Source organism: Manis pentadactyla, chromosome 12 (genome assembly GCF_030020395.1).
Source record: "Manis pentadactyla isolate mManPen7 chromosome 12, mManPen7.hap1, whole genome shotgun sequence".
Taxonomy (NCBI): Eukaryota; Metazoa; Chordata; class Mammalia; order Pholidota; family Manidae; genus Manis; species Manis pentadactyla.
In genome coordinates this window covers 83108005-83135939 of record NC_080030.1, presented here as the reverse complement: position 1 = coordinate 83135939, position 27935 = coordinate 83108005, and the positions used below count along the sequence as shown (strand labels likewise).

The 27935-nt window shown below is 35.1% G+C and overlaps 1 protein-coding gene and 1 long non-coding RNA gene across 9 annotated transcripts in view; one reads left to right on the top strand and one right to left on the bottom strand.

Moving 5' to 3' along the window:
• The window catches only part of LOC130679837 (uncharacterized), a 28119-nt gene extending 23361 nt beyond the window's left edge, over window positions 1-4758 (top strand). For all 6 annotated transcript variants that reach the window (XR_008992796.1, XR_008992794.1, XR_008992792.1 and 3 more), the window contains 2 exons: window positions 3553-3825; window positions 4631-4758. This is a non-coding gene — a long non-coding RNA (uncharacterized LOC130679837). The remainder of the gene's footprint in view (window positions 1-3552; window positions 3826-4630) is intronic.
• The window catches only part of LOC118913769 (centrosomal protein of 162 kDa-like), a 98810-nt gene that overhangs the window by 54202 nt on the left and 16673 nt on the right, over window positions 1-27935 (bottom strand). For 2 of the 3 annotated variants that reach the window (XM_057489347.1, XM_057489348.1), the window contains 8 exons: window positions 26360-26427; window positions 21967-22079; window positions 20347-20377; window positions 15039-15155; window positions 9280-9471; window positions 8565-8646; window positions 4111-4393; window positions 2995-3253 (listed from right to left, as the gene is read on the bottom strand). In XM_057489347.1, the coding sequence (XP_057345330.1) occupies window positions 2995-3253; window positions 4111-4393; window positions 8565-8646; window positions 9280-9471; window positions 15039-15155; window positions 20347-20377; window positions 21967-22079; window positions 26360-26427 (1145 nt within the window). The remainder of the gene's footprint in view (window positions 1-2994; window positions 3254-4110; window positions 4394-8564; window positions 8647-9279; window positions 9472-15038; window positions 15156-20346; window positions 20378-21966; window positions 22080-26359; window positions 26428-27935) is intronic. The other variant, XM_057489349.1, reaches the window with a different exon arrangement.

Below are 27935 nucleotides of genomic sequence, written 5' to 3'. Positions count from 1 at the left end.
TTAATAGCTAAGGAAAAACAATTTAGAATAAAAAGGAAAACAACCACATAACAGGTACTGCTAGCTGCCAAACTCCTTTCTCCTTCCTAAAAGAAACCTAATTTTGCCCTGAGCAACAATGTGCCCAGTTAAAAATATTCCTCTCCCTGGACTCCATGTAATTGGGGGAGGCCATAAAATCAAAGTTCTGGCCAATAAGACGAAAGCAAGTTTCCTCCACTGGGCTTGGAAAGTGACTATTTCCTGATTAAAGTTGATGATTTAACTAGCACAAACCTTTTACCTTTTGCTTCTCCTCCTGACAGGGCCTGAAGGTTGGGTAGTCATCTTATTAACAATGAAGACAAAAGTCATGGACTAAGGATTTTGAAGCAGTAAAGAAGGGATCTGATTCCTTGCACGGTTGTACCAGCTCTAATTGTCTATCCCTGGATGCATGAAAAAAGCAGCCTTTTATTTGAGGACGCCCCAGTAGTTGGTCATCTTTCCCATCTTAACCAATGTTGATCCCAAGAGCATTCTCTAGACTTTCTGTACACTACTCTCTATCTGAGAGCTGCTTCTCAGACAACCCAACCTGCATAACCATCCCAAAGGAATTACAGTTCTGAATAAAACTAAAATTGTGGGCAATTTTACAATGAAAAGAGATTTTAAAAATTCATACTTAATAGTCTAATGAGAAAATGTAACTCAGTATAAAAATAATCATGGTTTATCATTGTATAATCTAAACTTTAGTGATGTGTTCTATTTTTATTTTGGTAGTCACAAACACTAACATTTTGAAATAGAGAAAAACACTCATAAAAATATTATTGTCTTTAACTATCAACCTCTACATCATCTCCCTCTTTTCTTTTCCACTTACTGTGACATTACTTCTGTCTTCATTCTTAGTAATTTCAATATACTCACAGGTGAAACTTGCAACCCCCTGGCTTCTGGATCCTTATACTTCTCTCCACCTAGCTACTTACGCCCACTGGCATACTCTATGTCTTTTTCTATTACCAGTAAATCACTCCTGATTCTCAGTCTCTGGCATTTACTCTCTATCAATCCTGTCTCCCACCTCCCTGGTACCTGGATTCCAAGAACCCTTTGACCCCACTGGGACCCACAGTCTATTGATCCTACCTGTTTCACACTGTACCACACCACTTGATGTTCCTTCTTCCTTCATTACTCAACTTAAATTCCACATACATCATTAGCCCTGTCTTCCTCCTCTCTTAGTTGGCAAAAAACACTCTGATCTCATCTCCTACAATCCTCTTTGCTTACTCTGCTCTAGACATGGGCTTCTCTGCTGTTCCTTGAACACGCCAGGCAATCTTTTGTACTTTAGGATTTCTGCACTATTTCATCTTTCTGGAATATACTTCCCCTAGATATCCACATGGCAACTTTTTTATCTCCTACAAGTCTTTGTTCAAATGGCTCTTTCTCAATGAGGCCCACTTTGCCTACCCTATTTAAAATTGTAACCTGCTGGACTCTACCACTAACACTCTTGCTGTACTTTCCATTTTTCTTACATATAACATCACTTACTTATTTATTGTGCTTCTTGTTAAATGTCTGTCTCTCCTCATCAGATGAAAGTTCCACAAACATGGGGGAGGGTAAATATCTCTGCCTGTTTTGTTTACTGATGTATTGCATGGGCCTTAACTGCCTGACCAAGGTAGGTGCTCAAAAAGTATTTGTTAAATGAATGAATTTGGATAAAGTAAACTTCAAAAAATGTTGGAGGTTAATTTATCTAAAATAAATAAATAATATTAAAAACAAAACTTCCTCTTCTTGCTCCCAAAAAGTACAGAATGAACACTCCTAGAACATTAATGAAACATTTTCATACTCCTCTTTATGATTCTAAAATCTGAGAAATGTTCCAGGTGCTTTTTTAAATCTTAGGTACTAGACCCGATGGACGGTTAATTTCTAATGAGTAGATAACATCACAGACAGATGTTCCACAGAAAAGAGAACACAAAAGACTTCTTAGGAGAAGGGATTAGGGGTCCCTAGGTTAAGAACAGCAGAAAAGGATGCTTGTATTAATACTCTACAATCATATTTCTGTCTCTCCAGAATAAGCAACATCTACTCTCTGTTCTCCTTCATGCTGACAAAGATCAGACCTAGGCTTCCCATCTCATATGCACAAGTTACCACAGCAAATACACGCCCACAAGAACAGAAGTAGCAAGTCATTAATACCTAAAGAATTTTAAATGTAGTCAAAGTGGTCCTGGAATTCACAGTTATAGGAAAAGGCCAGGAAAGATACTTTAAGCTAGAAATGAATTTTCCAATAAAGGTAACTCTCCTCATGACAAATATCACCACATAACAATGATAAAATTGGTCATTCATTCAATTTAATCACGGAAGGACAAAATGCTTCTGGTTTCCTTGCTCTCCCTTTTCCACTGGGGTCTAAAGGCAGCAGAAATGTTGGTCTGACCTGAACATTTCTATTTCTTTTAATAGCTGCATGGGCTTCTGAGTTGAATACAGTCAATATAAATGACTACATTAGGAAATAACAGAAATACTGTGATGTACACAAATGTGTATTATGTGACATGTAAAACATCCTGCCTCTCCAAGTCTATACTGAACTACTCTCCAGATAATTTCTATATTGTAGGTTACCGTTTGCATTCTGAATTTATTGTTCTTCTCTGGAAAAAATTTTGGATATTACAAAGCCAGCCAGATGAAGAGGGGTTTGAAACTCCCATCTTCTATTCACTTCCCACACTATGGATCTCACAGCAGGAGAGCCCAGAACTAATGACAAAAATCTCCTGTAAATTGAACCTTTCAGAAATGGAATGTAGTACCTTAAGATTAATCCTTCTCTATGAGTAAGGAAGGGAAGTTCACAGAAGAGAAGGAAACAGGGAGAGTAAAGAACATGGAAAGTAAACTAATACACTATATGCACAGAATTCTATTATGAAAGGAATATATGATTACCTTTTTTCCTAGTTTGATTTGATGTGGGAATGGATCTCAAGTTTTTGCTTTTCATGCCCTTTGAAGTTTTCTTTTCAAGAGTAGAAAACGTCTTGAATGGTGAACTGGGTTTGCCGTAGCCTGAGCTCCTAACTGACGCATATAGTGCACTCTGGGGTTTTCTCTTAAGCAAAGAAGGGGCACTTCCAGTCTCCTTGTATGGCACCTGTTTCCCAGTTACAGCCTCTTCCTCTCCAGAGCTGAGCTGAGATCTGTAAGTCTATGCACAAGTACAAACTTCAACTATAGTTGTAAACATTTAACAGATGACAAAACCATAATGATTACTAAAAAACATAATTTAAGGAAGACAAATCCTTATGTTAAAATTCTCTAAGTCGAATTCATCAGAATTTTGGTATTTTGAAGCACATCTTCAAAGTCAGAACTAAAATAAGCAAAATAATAAACAGAATCAGCTTGCAGAAAGCAAGATGTGTAATTTGCTAGTATGAATGTAGAGGAGAGCAGGGTTGAGCACATTTTGAAATGACATAAAATCTTATCTCTTTTCTCTAGGTTTCTCAAGATGAATGTTTATTAACACCCTGCTTTAACTACACAAGCTCTGGAGATGATTTATAATAAATGTGTAACTCAAAATTATAAAATAAAATAGAATATTGAAATCATGGAAACCATCAATCAGAACAGATCAAGAACAGAGAAAAAAGGAACAGTGAAATAAAAGTTCTCAACAGCTGAGAACAGCATTTATATGAAATGCCAACTTACCTACTTCTGCAGAATACAGACCTACTGGGAAGACTGAGTAAAAAGCACACTAGAATGGTGGATAAATTTTATTTTCTTATACTACTCAAATCCTAGACTATTTTTACTTAAAAAAGTGAAAAATAGAAAAGATGACTTCTAAAAGAAAGCTAATGTTATAGAGGAAATTTCCAATTTGGGGACTGCAGGGTGTTATAATAAATATTATTCACAAACATACAGGATCTATATGGAGATTAGTGTTTAATTAATTGCATTAGCTTAAGAAATAATACTTACAGACAGTATTTATATAACATAATTTATCAAAATGTCAAATCTATTTAGATCATAAACACTTACTTTATTTAATTTGTCATCCTGAGGTAATAATGTAGGACCAACAGATATCTTTTTCTTCAAAATATCAAGGTACATTTTATCTACATGTTCTTCCATAGTATTTACTCTTGGACAGCTGTTTTCTATACATTTGTTTGTTGTCATTTGTAAAACCACATTCTCTTGCGTTTTGTCAAAAAATTGGTTCCCAATTTGTGGCTCTTGAGATATAACATTTGGGTTCATATTCAGGGGTGAAGGGCTAACAAATTCAGTTTCTTTACTATCAGCCAATTTCTTACAGCTATAAAACAAAACAGTACATAATGAACTCTATATGACTCCTCAAATATCAGTTTTATTAATACAGTGCACACACACATAATATACATATAAATATATTTGTATTATTAACATATAATATTTAATGTATTTAATATTTGTAACTATTCAAATTAGGTAATTAATGTCAAATACATTATTTACAATTCTGGCTGAAAGTATAATTCACATGGTATCATATAATTGCTTTAAATTTTAGGTAATTCTAATGCAGTACATACGAGGGATGACATGAATGACTGCGAGACCCTACATCAAAGGAAAGCCAAACCAAGCAAGACTGAGACTGCTTCTGTGCTAGAAAAAAAATATAAATTTCTAAATGGCCTTTTTGTGGTATTTTTTAATCAATAATATTTTATAAAGTCAACATGCATTTGAAGCAGGGAAAATATTTTATTCATTTCTAGTAGAAACGAAAGAAGTAATTGTTATTTATGTTAATGACGCATGGGGTGTAAATATTAAAAACCATAAATTTCATCACAGTATAGGAAAACTTTAAGGTAGAACAGGAACATCACTAAGATTTTGAAATAAATCATTTCTGTGGTTTAAAACACCTAAATGCAATAGAACATTTCAGACAAGTGGATCTTAAAACTATGGGAATCCCTTAAGGAAACGTCCTAAATGTGGTTAAATATCAGCATATTCTGGGGGTTCGAAAAAATATAGTCATTGCTGCTTTCAAACTAATAAATGGTCAATTAGATAATTTAATTTCATAATTTATAAAATGAGATTAAAAAAATTAATAGGTTACCATTTCCATAAAAGTAAGGTAGAATGATTTTTGGTAATTGTTAGAAGCCTTAAAAGTAGCTAGAATCATTAGAAAATAAAATAATTCTTTGGCTCTTTGTGGTAGCAGAACCTGACTAGATGCTCATCAAAACTTGCCTGTGCCAGTTAAACTACGTTTGCTCCCTCCCTCGAATCTGGATGGGTCCGTTTTCTAGTCCTTCCCTTTAGAATGGGAGTGCTCTGGTGACAAGAACCTCAGATACGTGTTGTTGGCTTAATGGCTGGGTTTTGGACAAGGCAGCATACTAACCAGAGGCCAGAGGGAGGCAGTGCACATGTCACAGTGGCAAACATTTGTTAAACTGTCACCCGCAATAGTTTATGAGGCAGACCACATGGCTACAGAGTCTGGGGTATCAAGGAGAAATGGCAGGAGAGAAGAGCGAGTTTTTAAGTGCCAGCTACTATTGGCTACTTCTGGCAATTTATGATAAGAAAGATGAGCTCACAATAGAGTGGGCCAGTCCGAGAGAAGCAGTCAAAGGGAACAGAGAGTCTAGAAACTCAGGGTTTCTTAGGTTCACTCTGTGTCTAGGTTTAAACAGTAAGATTTGGCATTGAAAAATGCTATGAAAAAGCAAGATTTCATAAGACTTCTTGTTTGAAAAGAGTGATTTCAGTTCCTTGGCAAAGATCATATTAAAGGTGTCATCTTCACACTTAAGGTTGTTATTCCAACAATAGCCAGACAGCTGCAATTAAACTGAGAGAAAATAACAGAGGGACAAGAAAGCAAAGACACAAAGCATGTTTAAAACCTTTGTCTAGCAAAAAGTTGTAACTGCAGTTGTTGGCACATGGGACTGAATGGAACCAAGTGGATCAGAAGCCTACTAAACTTTTTGAAGGAACTGTAACGACAAAGAAACCACAACCCTACTTAAAAAAAAAAAGCCAGAGACTTGTTCAGGAGCTTTAACCCACCAGCAAGTAGGAAGTGACCACAGGAGTGCATCCTCCAAGATGGGCACACCCGCCCCCGAAAGCCCACTCCGGCTACGGCCAATGGTGACAAAATGCAAGACAAATCTGTCCCGGAGCTATACAGCTAGGAGCTATGTGGAACAATGTATTTATAAGGTAGCTCCTTCTTAAGAGCAGAATAATGGCCTGATTATGGAAAATTCCCAACTTCAAGGTAGTAGGTCTTTATAAGGTTTTTTCAGTGGATTCTGAAGTTGCATTACTGATTGCATAAGGACATCAAAATCAAAAGTTTCCTCAGAATTTCCCTTTCTGAATGGCACTATTTGTTGCAGTTTCACATCATTGGGTGCAGGTGAGGAAGTCACTGCACAGCAGACAATGAGGAGCTAAATCAAGCCTGATGGAGAGGACTGTGTTTCACCTGGCAATCCTGGCCGTTCAGATGGACACAGCCCTGAATGGGACTTTGGGTTGTTTGCCTTGGAGATGGAATGAGGGGGTCTTTGTATGAAAAGAGTGAAATGCATACTTGGCTATTAGAAGGGTAGATTCTATAAAGACTGGCTAGATGCCTAACAAACTCATATTTCACTTTTCTTTCTGAGCACATAAGCAAACCCCATTTCCCAGCCCTCTTGGACCTTGTTACCTAGACGTACTGGTTCTTGTCAATAGAATATGAGCTGCAGGGATGCAAATGATTCTGTGCTGAGGCAGCTAAAAGGAAATATTCTAAGCCATTTTTTTTTTTCTTTTCTTATCAACTGGTTGGTTGAGACCATAACAACCTTAAAACCATGTGTCGATGATCGAAGTAGTCTAGGTCCCTAAATGATTGTGGAACAGAGTCCCTCCCCAGCCCCACAGACACACATATGATATGAGCAAGAAATAACTTTCTGATGATGTTAAGCTTCTGAAATTTCAAAGGTTATTTGTTATAGCAGCTAGAATTGCCTACCCTACAGTTTACTAAAGAGTATTTGGATATGTGTACTAAAGTTTATACTACTGACATTTCTATAATTATTTTTATGTCGTTAAGGTAATTATTCTGGTTTCCAACTTCTTAACACAAGCATAAAAAACTGTATTTAGAGTTCGCATTACTAGCATGGTTCCACCTCTGCCCACAAACATACACGATGGGTAAAGAGAATCTCTTCAGTTACACTACCAGAGCCCTAAACAGCAATCCTAAGTGGGCATAAACTGCCCCTTATAAATGCCAATGAGCACTGGAGGTCAGCAGAACAGCAGACTTAGCATTCAAGTGGGTGGGCTTTAGAGTAAGCTTCGCTGCATCATTTTCTCTCAACCAGCACAAATGCAGAAACAGGGCAAGCAACACTCCAAGTGACGCACATGATGGGGATATGGTACTAGTAGGACCTCAAAATGTGTCTGTTGAAAACACAAATGAATGAATGAATATGTGAAAGGATGATAGGCTTTTGACAGAAATATTTCAAGGAGATCAGAGAACTGACAATATATGTGATTAAGAACACATCTCCCTGGTTTTAGCCATGTGATCTTAAGCAATTTATTTAACTTCTTTAAGCCTTATTTTTCTTATCTATGAAATGGGGATAGGATAATGATGGAATACACTTCAGGGAGCTGTTCTAAGATGAAATGAAATGAAATCTAATATGGAAAGCACTTTGTACAGTAACTCGCCTACAATAAAATGTGATAAAAATCGTAGCTATCATCATCTGGTTCTGGTGAGAGCTCCACCGCTGGACTGGTTCACTTCAATTTCATCACTTGAGTAACGGAGATAAAGATGCAAGAGGGTCACATGAGATAATGGATGTGATACCCTAAGCGTTACACATACGTAAAACTGTCTCACGACAAAGTTATTATGAGGTGCTACTCTGTGTGCTGGAGAATAACAGAAAGGTCAAACAGGTTTCCCTTAAAGGGCAGTGGAGCGGGAGCATTTCCAGGAAGCCCATGACTCTTGTGACCAAAGACTCACCCTTGTGAGCTGCTGGCTGGTCTGTGACTAAGTGTAAAACTAGCTGGTTTATAAAGAAGGAAATCTATGATTCATACACAGAAGAAAATTCATGTTCCCTCTCACTGTTCGAATCAACTGTCCAAGATAGGTAAAGCTGAAAGGATTTTGCTTTTCAGTGAAAAGCTTTAAGACTACTTAATGGCAGCAACTTTTTTGGTAGTGTCAGCCTTTTGTTTTAATTTTAGCACTAGAAGAATTTTGATGAACTAATTAAGGACTAATAAAGCAGTGACTCACAGGTAGACTCATACAAGCTTCCCATTTATTAATCATTCACTAGGAATGATTAACTAGAACAAATGACTCTAAAATTTTTCAGTGACAAGGCAATAAACAAACTGTACAATTCATTCCAAAAAACTCATACCTGACAGGTTGTAAGTCAAAACCACTGACTCCAAAGGAATTTATTTTGATAGGTTTCATCAGCTCCTCTACTGTGGGCAGATCTAAGAGGGGAAAAAAGTTGGAACAGCAACAAAAATGTTATGTAAATTGCTAAATTTAATGTCACCACCAAAATTAATTTTCTGATTGACACACTTAGCAAAATGTCATAATAATAAACCCCATTTCCCACTGTAAACTTGCTTGTACCAAAAAACCTCCTTTGATGTTTACATTTGACATACATATGCCTATGTATTTGATAGATCTATACCATTTATGTATGGAATATATAAATATTAAGTGTATGTATATGAGTGTAAACACACACAAACTCTTTCTCTCTCTCTCTCTCTCACACACACACACAGACACACACACTTCCTAAATATGTATTTAGTTGACCCCAAAATACTGTTCTCTGTTCAAAAAGTAACTTTGGTACATGTACATGGAAAAGGGTAAAAAAATTGAAAACACTTAAGTGATTTCTTCATTTGGTCAAGGCAATTGGAGAAATAATTGAAATTTTATCCCATGTTCAGCTCTAACTTCATAGTTAAAACAATGATTCCAGTTTTCATTTGAACCCTTTAAATAAATTCCGAGATGAGAAACAATCACTACAGAAACTGTATTTAAATTACACTACACTGGAAACTGTTCAGAGAGAGTCTCAATAAATCAACTTTTACCAGATTCTGTAGTAGAGATGTGTTTAGGGGACTCTCTGTCTTCCTGAGGATGATCTTTCGCTGAGCTCTCAGCTTTCTCCAATGCACTGCTCCCAAGTCCTTCCTCCTCTGCGTCCCCCCCGGAATGGGCTAGATGGTAATAGGCCTGATGCAAAGCTTCAATGTCACTGCTGCTTCGCCCGCAAGAAACAGCTGTTGAAATATAAATGTGATCTACAGCATAATCACACAAATACATGAGAAATGTAAAACTCTAATATTATCTCTTAATCTGTTAGGAATGGTAAACAAGGCGATAGGACAAGGCTGATATAAAATACAAACATTGGTAATACGCAGCATAGCCTACCAGTATGACATCACAGCAGGCTCAATGTGTCAAGAGCCTGTCCTGACAAAGTAACTATAAAATCTAACCCCATGAGTTACTGCCCTCTCTTCCTACTACGCTTAATCTCCCGCTACGTGGGACAAAACATCCTAAATGTCCCAAACTGACATAATCTTCCAAGAACTCTCTTCCCTTACCATCATCACTCACTCTCTCTTTCCCTTCCTATCTTTTTCTCTCTCTCTTTGCTTCCCTGTGCCACACAGCATCTTGTAGTCTGCATTTCTCCAGCTGAAATTCACTCCTCTAACTTTGCGATCCAATTTCTTCTTCTCTTCAGCCCTGTAGAGACATCTGACACTGCCCTCTACCTGGGGCTCTTCTTTCTGCACAGGTTCTTCTCCTTGTTCTTCCCACTACTGTTTCTCCATCTTTTATGGCCAGTGACTGATCTCAGGGCTCCACCTTTAGCCCTCTCCTAAAAAGTACTCATTTACTTTGTTTTTGGCCAGGCTATTTCAACAAGACCCTTAGCTTAACTATTACCCATGTGCTCATGACTCCCAAATCTGTCTTTTGTCCTTTTTTCTGAATATTAAACTTTCTAACAGACATTTAGATTGTTAAGGAAATCATATTTAACATATCCCCAATTGAATTAATTATATTCCCCAACAAAACTTGCTCTCCACTATCTCGTTTTGGCTAATGGCACCACTATTCACCCAGTCAGCCAGACAGGAAGGCTGATGTCATGGTTACTTCACTCACTCCTCCTTCCCTATTGAGCTCCTCTGCTACATACCAACCGATAAATAAATTCTGGAAAAAAGAATTCAAATAACCTAATGACAATAATGATTTAAGATTTTTATGAGTTATTTTCTTACTCATTTTGTACCTATCATTACTAACAATGGAATTTTCAGAATTAGAGAAAAGAATACAAGAGTCATAGAAAAGTGGAAAAAAAGAACAGAAACAGGGTGACCAGCCTACCTTTCTCTTGATACCCACGATCAATTTTAGTGCTTACAATCAAATAGAATACACATTCCCCTCTTCCTCTGTATAAGTTGTAACTTGCACAGTATACACTTCTGAGAAGATATTTCCAACTCTAAACATAAGAGGTCGCCAAGTGCCACATACATATAAGACTGTGTTTAAGAATGCTTTGCAATGGGATATCCTTCCATCTAATGTTTCAGGTTACCATTGCTATTTGAAGCACACCCAATAAGTATGATTTGCTTAAATAAATTAAAAACAAAAATGTAGGGATACTGTTAGAGAAGAATCACTAAGACTTAAGTGGCAGGGATTTTCAGTAGGATCTGAGGAAGAAGATCTTGCCTGCTAAGGTAAGCCTAACTTTCCCCCTAAACCATCCATCAGACCCAGAGTAGCACGACTGAGGGAGAAAATTAATCGTTATAAAAAAAGAAAAAAGGCACAAGGTGTTTTTTCTCCTCTACAGAAATAGCACAATACTTAAGTATCTGCTGAGTATATAAAAAATATATGACACATAAATAGCATAGCAGTACCGAATGCTCATACTTAATTTAACAGGTGTGAGGTGTCAAGAAGAGGTTCTAGGCTTAAAGCAACAGTAAACACTCAGAAAAAGAAATGACCTAAAAGTTAGAAATTAGAAATGGAAGACAGAGAGGTATGAAGGGCTGTTCAGAATACAGAGCAGGGGAAGTACTTTTCTCTTGAATCATGAATCCAAACTGATATTAAAAATAATTCCAAGGTCATATGAGTTAATTTTTTTCATGCATTTTATGAAAAGAAAAGGGTTGACTTTTCCTCCTTTTAAATTAAAAAAGAAAGGCCCACTGTGGTCAAGAATAAATTACTAGGGGGAGCAAGGCCTGAAGTGGGCTATCAGTTAGGAGGCTCCTACAATAGCCCAGCAAAGAGATGACGGCGGCTGGGACCAAGGCGGTGCTGGGAGAGGGGCTGAGGGGTGCTCAGATTCTCGGCATGTGGAATTAACAAGGTCTGCAATGATTCGATGCTGGGTGTGAGAGAAAGAGAAGAAAAAAGGGGGACTCCATGGGTTTGGGCCTGAGCAACTGGAAGGGTGACAGTGCTTTCAGCAGAGGAGATGGTAGTCAAGTAAGGAGTGGGGAGATGAAGAGGGCAGTTTTGGACACCCCTGTAGAGGGGAGGAGGAAAGTACAAATCAGGTGTCCTTGAAGCCCAGTGAAGAAAGCATGTGAGGGAGAAAGAAGTGGAGGGACTGACTCTGCTAAGGGCTGCTAGTGGGTCAGCTAAGATGGAAACTAAGCGCTGGATTTAGCACCATGGAAATCATTTGCACCATTCATTACTGAAGCTCTCAGGCACTGCGCCATGCATGAAAAATTCAGGTTCTGGGGTGTGGAAGGAGCTGGAAGGAAAAGCAAGCTCTTAACTCCAGTTTCTGCTGCTGTGTGGGGAGTCAGAGCAGCAAGTTGCACCCAGACCAAAGGGCATCATGTTACTGATACCAGCAGGCCCCTCTTAGTGAAGACAGACAGGTAGCAGCTGGGAGTTCAGAAGGAGGATTCCTCATTCGTAGCCAATTAATGGGCTCCTGGAATATGTAATGAAAACAAACAAGCCAAAGTAGTTCAGAAGCAAAGCAAAGTAGTATTTGGAGAGGCAGCAGCAGTGGTTTTATGGAAGTGTCAGAAATCTAATCACTGCCATTTCCAGAAAGAAGCAATTAAGAATAATTATGCAAGTCCCCTTAGGGCAGAGACTCTCTGCTCCCTAGCTTTACCCTAGGGCTGTCACAAAGTAGATGCACAATAAATATCTGCTTGTTGACTGGCTGACTGTCATGCATGGTATACCTGTTATCTCATTTAATATTTACAACACCCTGTGATATAATAGTGCCAAGAGGAGACATACCAATTAAAAAAAGAAGCTAGGACTCTATGTAATTATTTTATATATTATTGCAAGTCAAGATTTTTCCACTTTAGGAAGTTGAAATATGTCAAATCTTGTTTTGCAGAGCCAAGGGTCTAGTCATGGAATGACTGTCATCCTGACTGTTCTAATCATACAACCAAAGCTCAAAATGGTACTTGCCCATGAGACAAATGGAAATATGCAAAGGCTAGCTCTGGCCCTCATTTTTATAGTTACCAACCTTTCCAAAATAATAAAGCACAAAAAATTTCATAAGTATTATTTTAAAAAAGATGATCTTTGATAATGCATCATCTGAACCTGCTTAATACTGGAAGAAACATGGTAAAAAACAAAACCAAACAAAACAACCCACTGAACTTTTTCACTTCTTAAACCAAGTTCATATGCCGATTTGAAGATTTTCAAATAAATTTTTGAAATACCAGATAAATTCAATACCCTACAATCAAGAAGTATTAATACTGTATGCCTTCAGGTTTTTAATTATAATTTGTACTATTAACAGAGGACTGGTATAAATAATAAGAAGAACCATACAGTTGCTACTGCTTGTTGAATCTTAACAATATATACAGCACTATACATGATCTTAATCGACCAACCCAAGATCTCGTTATAAAGCGGCTTAGAGGCACTAATTGTCCAATGTTACACAGCTGATAACTGAACAGGCTGGGAATATAAACACAAAACTACATAACAATAAAATCATATGCTACTATCTTCCAGTAACTGACTCATCAAACTATTTCAGAGTCAAGAATATTTAAGAAATAAGACCAAAACACTGTAGTTTTATATTACTGCTTGGATAATCTTAATAGAATTTTTATTTTCAGTAATACATTTTTTTATTTCTGAGTTTTTCTTATAACCTACAGTAGTAATATTCATACTGTGTTTTATAAAAAACATGTTTTCAGAGAAAATCATGGGTTCTACAGATGTTTGGAATTTCATTTAAAATTATCCTTTAAAACATAAGAACTATAATAAAAATTAATCTGTACATGCAAATGTGCCATGTATGTAACTGTAATATTTTGAAGGCCACTGGAGTGGTAACTTTAGTCTCCTACTTTGTTTACATGCATGTCTTAGAATAAAGTTGTACTTCTCTGGCCATCCTGTACATATATGAACTTCCTTCATGGGTCTACAAGATCTACACTGGTCTTTTAGAAGAATTCATGTCTGTTTATGAAAATTGTACAAGTGGATTGACTATCATGGCACATATATTTCATGTATATAAATAAACAGCAGTAAGACAGAGGAACGTGCTCAGCACATGCTTCCATCGTGGCAGAACATTCAACTGGGTAATAACAAGTAAGGGAGTAACATGTATTGATGGGAAATTCTGTTGTCATTTTTTCACTTTCATATTTGTATTTTAATATACAAGTGGATGAAATAAGATAGTGGTGACTCTTAGAACAGCAGTGACTAGAAAGAGGAAATCTGAGCGGGCTTGGTGGTTTCAGTCATGTTTTGTTTTTTGGATCTGGTTGCCGGTTACATGAGTGTGTCAGTATTTTAAAGTTCATCAACTTGCACTGTTATGATACACTAACTTTTATATAGGCATATTACACTTCAATAAAAAGTACAAAGAAGTAAAAAATAAAATGCAAGCAGATGTTTGGAGCTGGTTAGTGATTTATCATTTCCATTGCTCTTTTTTCCTAAGTGTCTGGATTGGTTTAATTGACCATCTTGGTCAACTAAGGCTTGCAAAGCAAGCTAATTAAGAAGTTCCATGTGCAAGTATTTGTGCAGTAAACCAATATTTTTATATTATACTATAAAAACATATTGGAAGTCTGATGATGATATAAGAATATAAGAAATGCCTGTAACTTCTGATTTCAAAAATTTCAAAAGACCATTATTGTTCTACCTTTATAAGTAAATGTTACAAATGTAAACATATTTATACCGAAAAAATACCATTTTTATCTACACAGAGAGTATACTACATGAGATTTCATTTGGAAATAAGTATTCCACCTACTGCTTTAGAAAAAATTTTGAAAAAACAATCTTAAAGACCTTTACAACTTTAAGTCTAGATGGTCCTAGGCATTTCAGAATTTGTAGATGTGATCTAGCTTTTTCCTATACACAGGGAACTATGGAAAATCAAAGTCCAAAGTCTCATTTCTCCTGCACATGGCAATTTTAACTGAACACTTTGGAGGGCCATAGAAAATTAGTTACTATTTACCTAAAGTGCTATACTTTTTATCAACAGCATTTATTCATTTATTAATAAGTATTTACTTGAAAACACACTTGACTTGGCATACTAGCATTAAGTGTCACTATTAATAAATTCAGATTATTTAAGTTGTCAAATATGGTAGAAAATGTGAGATTTAAAATTTTACTGTCAACATAGTTATTATACATATTATTATATACAACATATATTCCCCTAGAAGTGTAATCAATTAATAGAGAACAGTCAGTTTTTCACTTTTACCTGTTCCTGTCATTTCATTATCAGTTATTTCTGGCAGGGCTTTTGGCTTAGTTGTTACTCTATCCTGTTCATCAAGGTTGACCTCTGCAACAGAGTCTAATGAATCCAGCAGCTCCACTGGAACAACATAAAAAAATATATATTAGGAATATAGAGAACTTTGTATAGTTCCTTTAATGGAATATTTTAATTATATGCAAGCTGTATAAAAACAAAGAAATATTTACATATAAAGAATATGTAATCATGTATCTTTCACAAGCATGCCTTTCTTCTTGAGTACAAGAGATCAGACTTACATCAACATACATTATTTGTGCTTGTATATAGGTCTAATGTACATTTAGGTGTAGAAGGCAAAGGGGATGAAAAAAGTAACAGAAAGATATATTCTTTTTTTCCCCCAGCTTTATTAAAGTATAGTTGACAACTAAAAATTGTAATTTTTACAATTGTAATTGTACAATTTGATGATTCAATATATGTACACATTGTGAATACATGTATTTACCACAATCAAGCTAATATATCCATTACCTTATATAGTTATCTTTTGTGTGTGTGCTATAAGAATACTTAAGATTTCCCCCTTAGCAAACTCAAGTATACAATATTTTTACCTATAGTCACATTGTTAGACCTCCAGAACTTACCTATCTTGCATAACTGAAACTTTGTACCCCTTAACCAACATCTTCCCATATTCTCCTCACCCAGCCTCTGGTAACCATTATTCTGCTCTGTTTCTATGAGCTTAACATTTTTAGATTCCACACATACATGAGGTTATGTAAGATTTGTCTTTCTGTATCTCGCTTATTTCATTTAGCATGATGTCGTCCATAATATATTATGTATGTTACATTTTCTTTATTCATCCATTGATGGATATTTAGGTTGTATCTATATTTTGGCTATTATAATGCTGCAATGAACATGGGAGTACAGATTGTCTTTGAAATATACCCAAAGGTGGGACTGCTGAATAATAAGGTAGTTCCATTTTTTTTTTTTCAGAAACCTCCATACCATTCTCCACAGGGGCTACACCAATCTATATTCTCACCAACACTGTACAAAAGTTCCCTTGTCTCCACATCCTCACCAAACCTTATCTTCCCTCTTTCTGATGATAGTCCTTCTAAGTGTGAAGTGATATCTTTTTGTATTTCTCTGATGATTAGTGAAATTTAGCATCTTTTCATATACCTATTGGCCATTTGCATGTCTTCTTTTGAGGAATGTCTATTCAGGTCATTTGCTCACTTTTAATCAATCTGGGTTTTTTTTTTTTGCTCTTGAGCTGCATGAGTTCTGTGAATTTTGGATATTAACCCCTTACCTATTATATGGTTTACAAATATTCTCTCTCATTCACTCCATAGGTTGCCTTTTTTAGTCTGTTGTTTCTTTTGTTATGCAGAAGCATTTTAGTTTGATGCAATCCCATTTGTCTATTTTTGCTTTTGTTGACTGTATTTATAGGATCATATCTAAAAAATTATTGCCCAGTGCAATGTTAAGAAGCTTTCTTCTTGTTTTCTTCCAGTAGTTTTGTAGTTTTGGTCTTTAAGTCTTTGATCCATTTTGAGTTAATTTTTGTAGGTGGTGCAAAATAAGGGTCCAATTTCTTTCTTCTGTATGGGGATATCTAGTTTCCTGAACACTATGTATTAAAGAAACTATCCTCTCTTCATTGTATATTCTTGGCAGCTTTGTTGAACATAGATAAGTGGATTTATTTCTGGGCTCTCCATTCTGTTTCATCAGTTTTATATCTGTTTTTATGTCAACGCCATATTGCTTTGATACCTACAGCTTTATAATATATTGTTACACCAGGCAGTGTGATGCCTCCAAGCTGTGCTCTTTCTCAAAGTTGCTTTGGCTATTTGGGGTCTTTTGTGGTTCACCAAAATTTAAAAATGGATTTTCCTGTTTCTGTAGAGAATGACATAGGGATTTTTATAGGGATTGCATGCAGACATGTAGATCACTTTGAGTAATATGGACATTTAAAAAAATACTCATTCTTCCAGTCCATGAAAATGGGATACCTTTCATTCATCTGTGACTTCTTTAACTTCCATGTTTTATACTTTTCAGTTTAAAAGTCTTTCATTTCTTTGGTTAAGCTTACTCCCAAGTATCTTATCCTTTTTGTTCCTATTGTGAATGGGATTGTTTTATTGATTTCTTTTTCAGATAGTTTATTGTTCGTATATAGAAAACAAGACTGATTTTTGTATATTGAAGTTTTTACTGAATTCGTTTACTAATTCTAACAATTTTATGGAGTCATTCGTGTTTCCCATGCATATGATCATGCCATTGGCAGCCAGATATAATTTTACTTCTTCCTTTCTGATTTGGATATCTTTTTTCCTTGTCTTCTCTAGTTAGAACTTTCAGTACTATGTTGAACAAAAGTGGTGAGAGTGGGCATCTTTGCCTTGTTTTGGATCTTAGAGGGAAAGTTTTCCATTTCCCCCCTGTGATTAGGATGCTAGTTGTAGGCTTTTCATAGATGGTCTTTATTGTGTGAGGCAGGTTCTATTTTGTTGGGAGTTTTAATTATGAATAGATGTTGAACTTTGTCAAATGCTTTTTCAGTTTATTGAGATTACTAGGCTTTTTTTGCTTTCATTTTGTTAACATGTTGTAACATACTGACTGTCTTGCACATATTGAGCTATCCCTTGTACCCAGGGATAAATCCCATTTTGTCATGGTATATGATCCTTTTAATGTGCTGTTAATTGTTAGGGGTTTTGTTTGTATTTATTTTCATCAGGGATATTGGCCTATAATTTTCTTTCCTCCCCCTCTTCTTGCTTTACTACGTTTTAGTATTATCAAATTTAAGGTAATTCATATCAATTGTCTCTGTAGTCTTTCTGAATAGTATCTTCATAGTATTTCAGCATGTCATTATCTTGCAATCAATATGTAAGTATTTACACCATAAAACAGGCAAAATCTACAAAATAAGGCTTTTTCTTTTCTTCTGGAATCTTTTTGTTAAACATATATCAATATATCACTGGTTTGGGACCCTGTAAATTAGTTTTCTTCTTCAATTAACTATATTTGTTTTTTCAAGATTTACTGAGGCATAACTGACAAATAAAATTATAATATATTCAATGTGTACAACATGGTGATTTGACATATGTATATACTGTGAAAGGATTTCCATGAATTAATTACATCCATCACCTCACAATCTGCTTTTATTGTTGAGAACACTTAAGTTCTACTTTCTTACCAAATTTCAATTACATAATACAATATTAATTACTCATCATGTTATACATTAGATCCTTAGAACTTATTAATCTTATAACTTAATATTTGTACCTGTTTACCAGTCTCTCCCATCCTCCAACCTCCAAGCTTCCTGCACCCTCCATTCTACTGTTTATATAAGTTGAACTTTTTTTTTTAAGATTCCACATATAAGTAATACTATGCAGTATTTGTCTTTCTCCGTGGTTTATTTCACTTAGCTTAATGCCCTCCAGGGTCATCCATATTGTTGCAAATGACACAATATCCTTCTTTTTTAAGGATGAAAAATATGCCATTAGTATATATATTCCACATTTTTATTCATCCATCAACAGTTAGGTTGTTTCCATACCTTGGCTATTGTGAATAATGCTACAACAAACATGGGAGTTACAGATATCTCTTTAAGATTTCATTTTCTTTGAATATATTCCCAAAAGTGGATTGCTGGATAATATGGTAGCTCTCTTTTTAATTTCTTGAGGACCCTTCATACTGTTTTCCATACTGACCACACATTTACATTCCCACCAACAGTATATGAGGGTTCCCTTTTCTTCACATTCTTGTCAGTTTTGTTATCTCCTTTTTGATAATAGCCATACTGACAGATGAGGGGTCTGGATTTGCATTTCCCTGATGACTAGTGAAACTGAACATTTTTCCATATATCTGTTGGCCATTTGTATGTCTTCTTTGGGAAAATATCTATTGGGATCCTTTGACCATTTTTTAAAATTCAGTTGTTTTTTGACTATAAAACCAGATGAGTTCCTTGTGTAGTTTGGGTATTAACCTCTTACTGGACAAGTGGTTTTCAAGTATTTTCTTCCATCCATAGAATGCCTTTTCATTGTGTTGAAGGTTCCCTTTGCTGTGAGAAGTTTTTTAGTTTGATGTAGTCCCACTTCCTTATTTTTGCTTTTGCTGACTTTGTTTTGGTGTTAAATCTAAAAAATCATTGCCAAGACCAAAGTCAAAGAGCTTACCTCCCATGTTTTCTTCAGCTGTTTTACAGTTTCAGGTCTTATGCTCAAGTATTTAATCCATTTTTAATTGATTTTTGGGTATCATGTAAGATAATGGTCCAGTTTCATCTTTTGCTATCCACTTTTCCAAATACTATTTATCGAAGAAATTATCCTTTCCTCACTGTGTATTCTTTGTGCTTTTGTCAAAATTAAATGATCATTTCTGGGTTCTCCAACTGTTCCATTGATCTCTGTGTCTATTTTTAAGACCAATACCATACTGTTTTGATTACTATAGTTTAGTAATATAGTTTGAAATCAAGAAGTATGATGCCTCCAGCTTTGTTCTTCTTTTTTAAGACTGCTTTGGCTATTAAGGCTTTTTATGATTCCATACATGTTTTAGGATTATTTTTCCTATTTCTGTGAAAAATGCCATTGGAATTTGATAGGGAGTGCACTAAATCTATAGATCACTTTAGGTAGTATAGACATTTTTAGAATATCAATTGTTTCGATCAATGAGCACAGAGTATCCTTCCATTTATTTGGGTGTTCTTCAATTGCTTTCATCAATGTTTTACAGTTTTAAGTGTACAACTCTTATCTCCTTGATTAAATTTATTCCTAAGTATCTTATTTGTTTTAATGCTGTGGTAAATGGGATTGTTTCTTGTTTTATTTTCTTGAGGTGTCTTTGTCTGGTCTTGATTTCAAGATGATGCTGACCTCATAGAATGAGTTTGGAAGAATTCCCTCTTTTTTTGCTTTTGGAAAATTTTAAGAAAGATTGATACGAATTTGTTTTTGAATGTTTGGTAGAATTAATCCATAATGCCATATGATACTAGCCTTTTAAAATAGGAAATATTCCTAAATAAAACAAGATGGATTCAAAACAAACATAAGGTACATTTGTTGAGAAAATTTGTTTACTTCAATTCATTAGATATTTAACAACAGAGATAGTGATTCAGAATAATTTCGATGCAATTCTGAACAGACCAATTTTTTTCCAACTAAAATATATGAATATAAATATTTACCATTAGCCAGCATGCCAGTTTTCTCTTCTTCCTAAATTAAAAGAAGAAAACAATAATTTGATTTGAAACCAGTTACATAAAATGACCACGATGCACATGGTAACAAAATTTGAAAGTCAGTGCTTTACTCCATTAGTAGAAGGTCAAGAAATGTGCCCTCTAGGTTTTTTCTATCACTCTCATTCACCAACAAACTTACATGGTCAGAGAATGTAACTGTGAGAGAACTTCTACAGGTCTCTTCAGAACCTTGGCAATTACTGGTAATTAATTTAGGCTTTTATAACCTTGGTTAAGAGTTTCTAGATACCATCTATTTACCTACCTTGCTCAGAAATTCTATTTTTCAAACTTCAAGGTAACATGACTACTTTATACATAATTCCTTCTATTATAACATCACCAGTCATTCTTCCCTTATTGTTCAAAATTAATGATCAAATATAACTTATAATCATTGTTTCATGTATATTTTGGAAAAAAATTTTTCAAAAAGGCAGGCCATCAAATGGCATGGAAGTTAAAATTTGTCAAAACTGTAGGTTACTTTAAAGTAAGTTTTCTAATTAGTGTCATCTACATTCTCCACTTGGACAGGCAGTGTGTAGGATCATCCCAATGAAAGAGCTCTAACTCCTTCCTATTTTGATCCTTACCCAGAAGGCTCTCTATTAGGGTTCCACATTTAGGATGGCACATTTTTATGCAAGTTGTACTCTCCTAATATACCAAACTATCACCTCTTCTACTGACCTATTTATTTTTCACAAAATATTGTAACTGCCATATTACAAGTATAAATCCCATTAATACCTAAGAACAATCATATCACATTAATCTTTGTGTATTTCTAAAGTCATCTTATCTTTCCCTCCAAGCTGAGTAACATAGAGACACCCAAGGACAAAGTATTAAGTAAATTTAAAAATGAGTGTTTATTAATACCTGGAAAGTATTAAGTAAATTTAAAAATGAGTGTTTATTAATACCTGGAAAGTGTCCCTCACTTCTATTTAGAATCTACGGTTACATAACGTTTTCAAAACATCTAGTCCTAATACACAGTTCCAAAAGAGACCGTGTCTGGATCAAGACCAATATAACAAATAGTTATTATTCTACTGCTTACTATTAGGGATCTTCAAGGATAAATTTTACATGGCAAGCAACATGGAAGAGAACACTTGGCCAGTCTTGGTAAGAACAGAGATACCAGAGAACTAGAGTACAGCAACACTGAACGTGAATGTAGCCAATTAAGTTTCATATAGTAATGTCACTATTAGTATAAATACTGAGGAGGGGTATTTGTACTTCACAAGGACAAGACCTGCCAAAGAAAGGTGTGATTTAATATACCGGTTTAAAAAATAGACTTGAGATTTTAATTAAGTTTTCAATTTCTAAACCTTAAGGAAATTATCTTCCAAAAGAATTCTTTTAGAAAACAATAACTATGGTATTTCATTAAGGCACTAAGTTGACATGCTGATACCTATAACTTTGTAACAATGAGCAAAACTATGAAAAATCTCCAAATTTTATGCTCTTCATATAATAACAATTAGCTAAGGTGATAAAAGAAGCTTTAAAACTGTCAAATTTATAATTGATATATACCTGTTTGGGTGCATTTATATTTTCTGATATGGAATTTTCTTTGGAATTAGTCTCTTCTTTAGTAGTCAAATGTGCATCAATATCCTCATCTTCAAAATCATCACTGTAATTTTCTGAAGAAAATAATTTTTAAAAATACAAAGATCACAGGGTCAGAAAGTCAAATTCCAGAAAATGACTGTATTACCAAAGGAAGAAGACTGTATAAGAATAATTTATTAGAATGTTAACAGAAAGATAGCTTTAGAAACACCTTTTTTTGCAAAGTTGTAATAGAATTCAACTCAAAAGACAGGTTTATTTCATTTTTCTTGTACTTCAATTAGTTATAAAAGTTTTCATTTTAATCTTTTATATTATTAACTGACTAAAATATTATAGGGCTGTCCAAAATAATTTATATCTTTTAAACAAATTTTAGTATTTGTTTTTCAAAGACAAAAATCTGAAACTATTTACATACGAAATGTTACAATTTTTGTTACAAATCATTATATACAAATTGTTACATATGTTACAACTCTTCCACATGAAAAAGAACACTGGAATTTTCTAAATTTCAGTAGATATAGTTAAATTCACAAAACAGTTATCAAGAAATTACTTTGTATTAAACATAATTCTGGGTGCTAGGACTAATATATGATAATTAAGATTCTAATGTCCAAGGTAGGAATGACTGAATTTTAAGTAACCTCAGAAATTAGATTTGTTTAAGTAAAAATGATGAACAAGTTGAGGAGACCTGGGAGGATACAACAGTGAATTTAGACAATACTTGGGGTTTTGAGAACTCCCTGAAATCAGTGGAAGGAGGTGTAGTGTCTGCATGACTGCAGAGAGGTAGTATAAGCAACACTTCATGTAAAACAGCATAGTGCTTAAGAGCATGATCTGCATTCAATTCCTGGTTCTGCTACTTTCAACTGCAGAACCATCACCAGGTCAAAAATTCTCTTTGCCTCATTTTTCTCATCTATAATATTGGGATGAAAATAGTACTTATCTCAAAAGGTCACTGAGAAGACTAAAAATGAAAGTGTTTAGAACAGTGACTGATATACACTATACATTATATATATAAGTGTTAGGTGTTATATTTAGTAGTAATAATTATCTGTTAGTATTATCACAGCTAGCATTGTACTTACTATGAACCAAAAGTTAATAAAGCCAAATATTGTTTCTGATTGGGAAAAGTGCTAATCAATTGTGAATTAAAAAAAATAGATTTTGTCAACTGCACTTAGCAACTGAATAGTCTATAGGCAAATATTGTTGTCCAACATATTCCTTCCCCAGGAATTTGTCATGAATAAACTATGTTTGAAGTAGGAAGAAAATGTCACTGGTAGATAGAAATGAGATAGATAAAACAAGAAATAAAGGGAAGGAAAATAATAGCACATCAAAGATTCCAGAAAGAAATACCAAAGCAAATTAAGTTTATACAAAAATGAAAGAATAAAACCAAGCCGAGAAGGTGGTGCTCAACTGAGAAATATCAGAGCTAATCCCCAGGCTCTCCCATATTGGTTGGAAAAGAAGGAGAATATTTGTAGTTTTCCGATATTTGCGGGAGGAGGATGTTACAAAGACAAGGTACTATTTCTATTATTATATTCCCTATCCCTGTCACTTTGAAAACAGTATTTACATAAAATGTTTTTAAAATTCAAATAAACAATACTCAATGTAAAAGATCTAAATGATACATTTTGGAAACATTTTTCATTGTTGGAAATTAGCTACAAATTTTGATTCAAGTAGGAGGCACACTAGAGGACTTTCTCCTCTACCATGTTGGATTTTAAGGACTTTGTAAACAATAAGTCAACTGAACAAAAATGTATGAAACAACTGTTTTCAGACAATGGACAACCCTCAGCACAAAAATTTGATTTCCAAGAAAAGATTAACAAGTGAGTTGATTCCTAACGTACTTGAAAGTATGTACATTTTAGAAAGCTGAGCAGGGAATGTGGAGATCAAGATGGTCTTGTGTTAAGCAGACAGAGATAAGAGATCAGAAAAGTTGAGGCAATTGGAAGTTACAGGGCAGTGATAATGATAGGAAGTACCTACGTAGAAACAGAGCTGTAGAAATCTGCCTGTGGACTCCTTGAGTCCTTGCTGAATACTAATCCATTCTTGTGTAGTTTCAGCAAAGAATAACTGGGATGATTCAGGCTGGACAATTCCCAGAGTTCACACAGGGTAAGAAGACTGGGGCTTTAACCATCTTGAGTGGAATAAGTCCTCACTGTGAAGTAAGGGCATTCAGCAGAAACCTCAGGGGGGCTGTGCCTTAGCAGTAGTGCCAAACTCAGCTAGGTCAAAGGTCACTCTAGACTTCCCCTGACGAAACATAAGAAAAGCCTGAAAGGATTAAACTGGCAGCATCAACTGCCAGAACGAAGCTCAACACTCTTAAAGAAGAAAACAAAATCCAGACAATTAACAGTGTAAAAATCTACATATCTAATACCCAACTAAAAAAAAAAATCACTAGACTTAGAATAAGGTGGAAAAAAATGGCCATAACTAGAAGAAGTCAATAGAAAGAGACCCAGAAATGAACAAATGTTGGGAATATATTGGAACAAATGTTGGGAACACATGCAGAATATGCTCAATGCTGAGGACTAGAGAAAAAAATAACCCTGAGGGAAGAGACTAAAGAGATTTGGGGAAAAAAAATCCAAAAGGAAATTCTAGAGTGAAAGAAAAATCATTTGATGAATTAACAGAAGATTAAAGAAAAGAAGAAAAAAGATTAGTGAACTTGAACACATAGCAATAAAAACAGAAGCACAGAGAGGAAAAAAGCTTTAAAGGAAACAGTCTGAGTAACTTGGGGGACGGAATTCAGTTTTCTGACCTGCTTGTAATCAGGGCCAGAGGATGGGGAGGAGGACAGAAATGATGTCTGAAGAATTAATGGCCAAAACATTTTGAAAACAGAAAAAAACCCACAATATATGCAAAATAACAATAACAGGGATTACCAGTAACTTCTCTTTATTATCAGAAGATAATAAAATGAAATCATTAAAGTGCTCAAAGAAAAAAACTCTGCCTAGAATTTTATATCAGGCAAAAGTATTTTTCAAAAACAAAGGCAAATATATTTTCAGACAAAAACAGAGAATTCATGGATAGTACACTTGCACTACAAGAAATTTGTTAAAGGAGGTTCTTAATGCTGAAAAAAAATACTGGGTAGAAACTCAAAATAATACTAGAAAGCAACTATATGAAAATTGCCAAGAGAACAGATCTTAAAATTATCACAAGAGAAGCAAATTATTTTTTTGTAATTATGTAAGGTGACAAATATTAACTCAACTTGCTGTGGTAATCATTTTGCAATGTATATATATGTCAAATCAGTATGTTGTACACCTGAAAAATAATATGTTAATTATACCTCAATTTAAAACTAAACTTTAAAAGATTCACTTCAAAATAAAAGTTAAAAAAGGAAATTCAAATCTGTGCAAAGGAATACAAGCACTGGGAATGGTAAATATGTAGATAAATAGAAATTTTTATATAAATAAAAATTTTTTATCATCCTTAAGAATTAAGTGATAATATAAAAGCATTAATATTAATAATGATAAGTAATAATGTATTGTGGGGTTTTTAAGATACATAGCAGAAAAATGTATGACAAAAACTGAGTGTTTGGAGAGTGTTACTGTTAAGACTTGTATAAACCATTATAATACAGACTAATAAGAAAAAGACATATTGTGAATCATGGGACAGCTAAGCAAAAATATAGCAAACAGGTATAACTAACAAGACAAAAAAGGGATAAAATGGAATGCTATAAATAATCCAATAGAATACAGGACAAACACAGTAACAAGAAAAAAAAGATGGAGAGCTAAAAAACAAATGGCAAACAATAAATAACCATTGCCAATGAATGTTTTTGTAAAGGGTATAAATATTTCAATTAAAAGTCAGAGGTTATCAGATTGGCTAAAACACCAAATTACAGCTATATGCTATCTATAAGAAAACCATTTGAAAAACACAGGCACATTAAATATCAAAAGATAGAAAAAGAAATACCCATTCCCGTCCCCCAACCATGCTTTGGAGGTGTTTGTCCAGGCTCCACAGGTGCCCTGGGCTTAGCACAAAAATCCTTTTTTCTGTCTTCCACTGGTCCACTGCTCACTACCAACAAACAACGCAGGAGGGCACTTGCAACAATTTCTTAGTAGCTCAGATTGTAACAGGGAATTCACTCTATTTGTTCAGAGCTCTTCCCAAGATAATTTGATTTTACTTTTAACTATTTTTCTCTTATTAATGTCTTTATTAAAAGCTATATTATCTTTTCAAATATTATAAATGTTAAAACCAGTGAAATTACCTGGCTGTTCTTCATGTTTTGATTCATTCTCCTCTTTATCTTCAGTAAATTCTGCATTAGCTTGATTACTGGAAAAATATTTACTTATTTAGTATTACATGTTAATAATACACCTCCATGCAATCCTTTGTGCTAGTTTTTAAAAACCTCTAATATTATATATTTTTTCTCAAGTACTCGTGTTCTATGAAAAGCTAAAAATTTGGGAGCTATAAGGATAATGCTTTGAAACTAAAAGATTCTCAAAGTCTAAGACTAACTTAACTGCCAAATACAAAGGGTAAAAAATGTCACTATTTCTTAACTTCAAACATAAATATACAATTTTATACCTAAATCTATCCATTTACATGTCTTAGGGCCCAGATAGTCTTTCTACAGGGAAGATTAGGAATTGACCACAAGTGATGAGACCAGTGAAGTCTAGGTGGAGGCCAGAAAAAAAATGCCAGGGTCAGCATTTACATGCTAATAAGCAATTTAATCCTGAAATGGAAGCTGAATAGGAGCCATAAACTAATAAATATTCAGACAAGCGACAAAGGAGCTTGAGCAAATCACCTACCGCTTTCTTTCAAACCAAGGAATCAGTTCTACCTTTTCCAATCCTTCAACCTCGTCTTCTGTGAGATCTTTAGCAGATACAAGAAACTATAAACTACAATAATAAAAACAGCAAACAGCATTGCATACTCAATGCTATGCAGCACTCTGAATAGCTTGTTCTAGAGCAGAAATATCAGTGGGTAAGAATATTTTTAAGAAATAACAAAAAGTTAAGAACTATTACAAAGGGTGAGGCAAAAACTTGTGGCCAACAAGCCTGTGTGCTTAATCTGCACTGACACGGCGGGGAGGGGCAATCCGCGCAGGTCCACGGGTGGCCCTTGGCAGGGCGTGCCGCGAGCTCCAAGCACAGGCGCTCCTTTCCTAGGGCGTTTCTCCGGGTTGTGCTGGCAGTGAGACTTGACAAAGCAAGCAACAGCATCGCCCAAAGAGAAGGCGTGGCTCCACTAACTGTAAGAGCAATAGGTTCCGCAAGCTCAGTGATCCTCTCCTGGGAAGCAGCCGACTGCACGTGCAGACAACCATCATGGCGCGGTGTGCTGCCTCCGAGGGCCTTGTGGGTCATGGGGTACTGAGGGAAGTAACCATGACACGTGGGCACTGCTTTTGTTGTGAGGAATAGTCCTTCATTTCTGACCCAGGAATCCTGTCTCTCTAATCCACATCCACGGAACTGGCAGGCTAACTTGTCAGCTTGCAGGGAGGGTAAAATGAGGCAGTAGTGCCCTGAGGAGACATGTCAGTCCCCGCACGGCTAGTTCATGACAGTCACTGTACTGCTTTATCTGTTGTCTGCAAGAACCTACACAGCCTGAGGGGGCCAGGTACTACACATCCAGAGGTTATGATTCTCTGCTCCTTACTTTATTAACACTTGGTGTTTGTAAAGTTGTAATCTGACTTCCATCTGTAATTTTAAAACTTAAATTGAAAACTGAACCTGAGGAAATTAAAGATACCAGGTGTCACAAAGGTGACAATGTCAAAGGTCTACTGTACGTACCAGAGG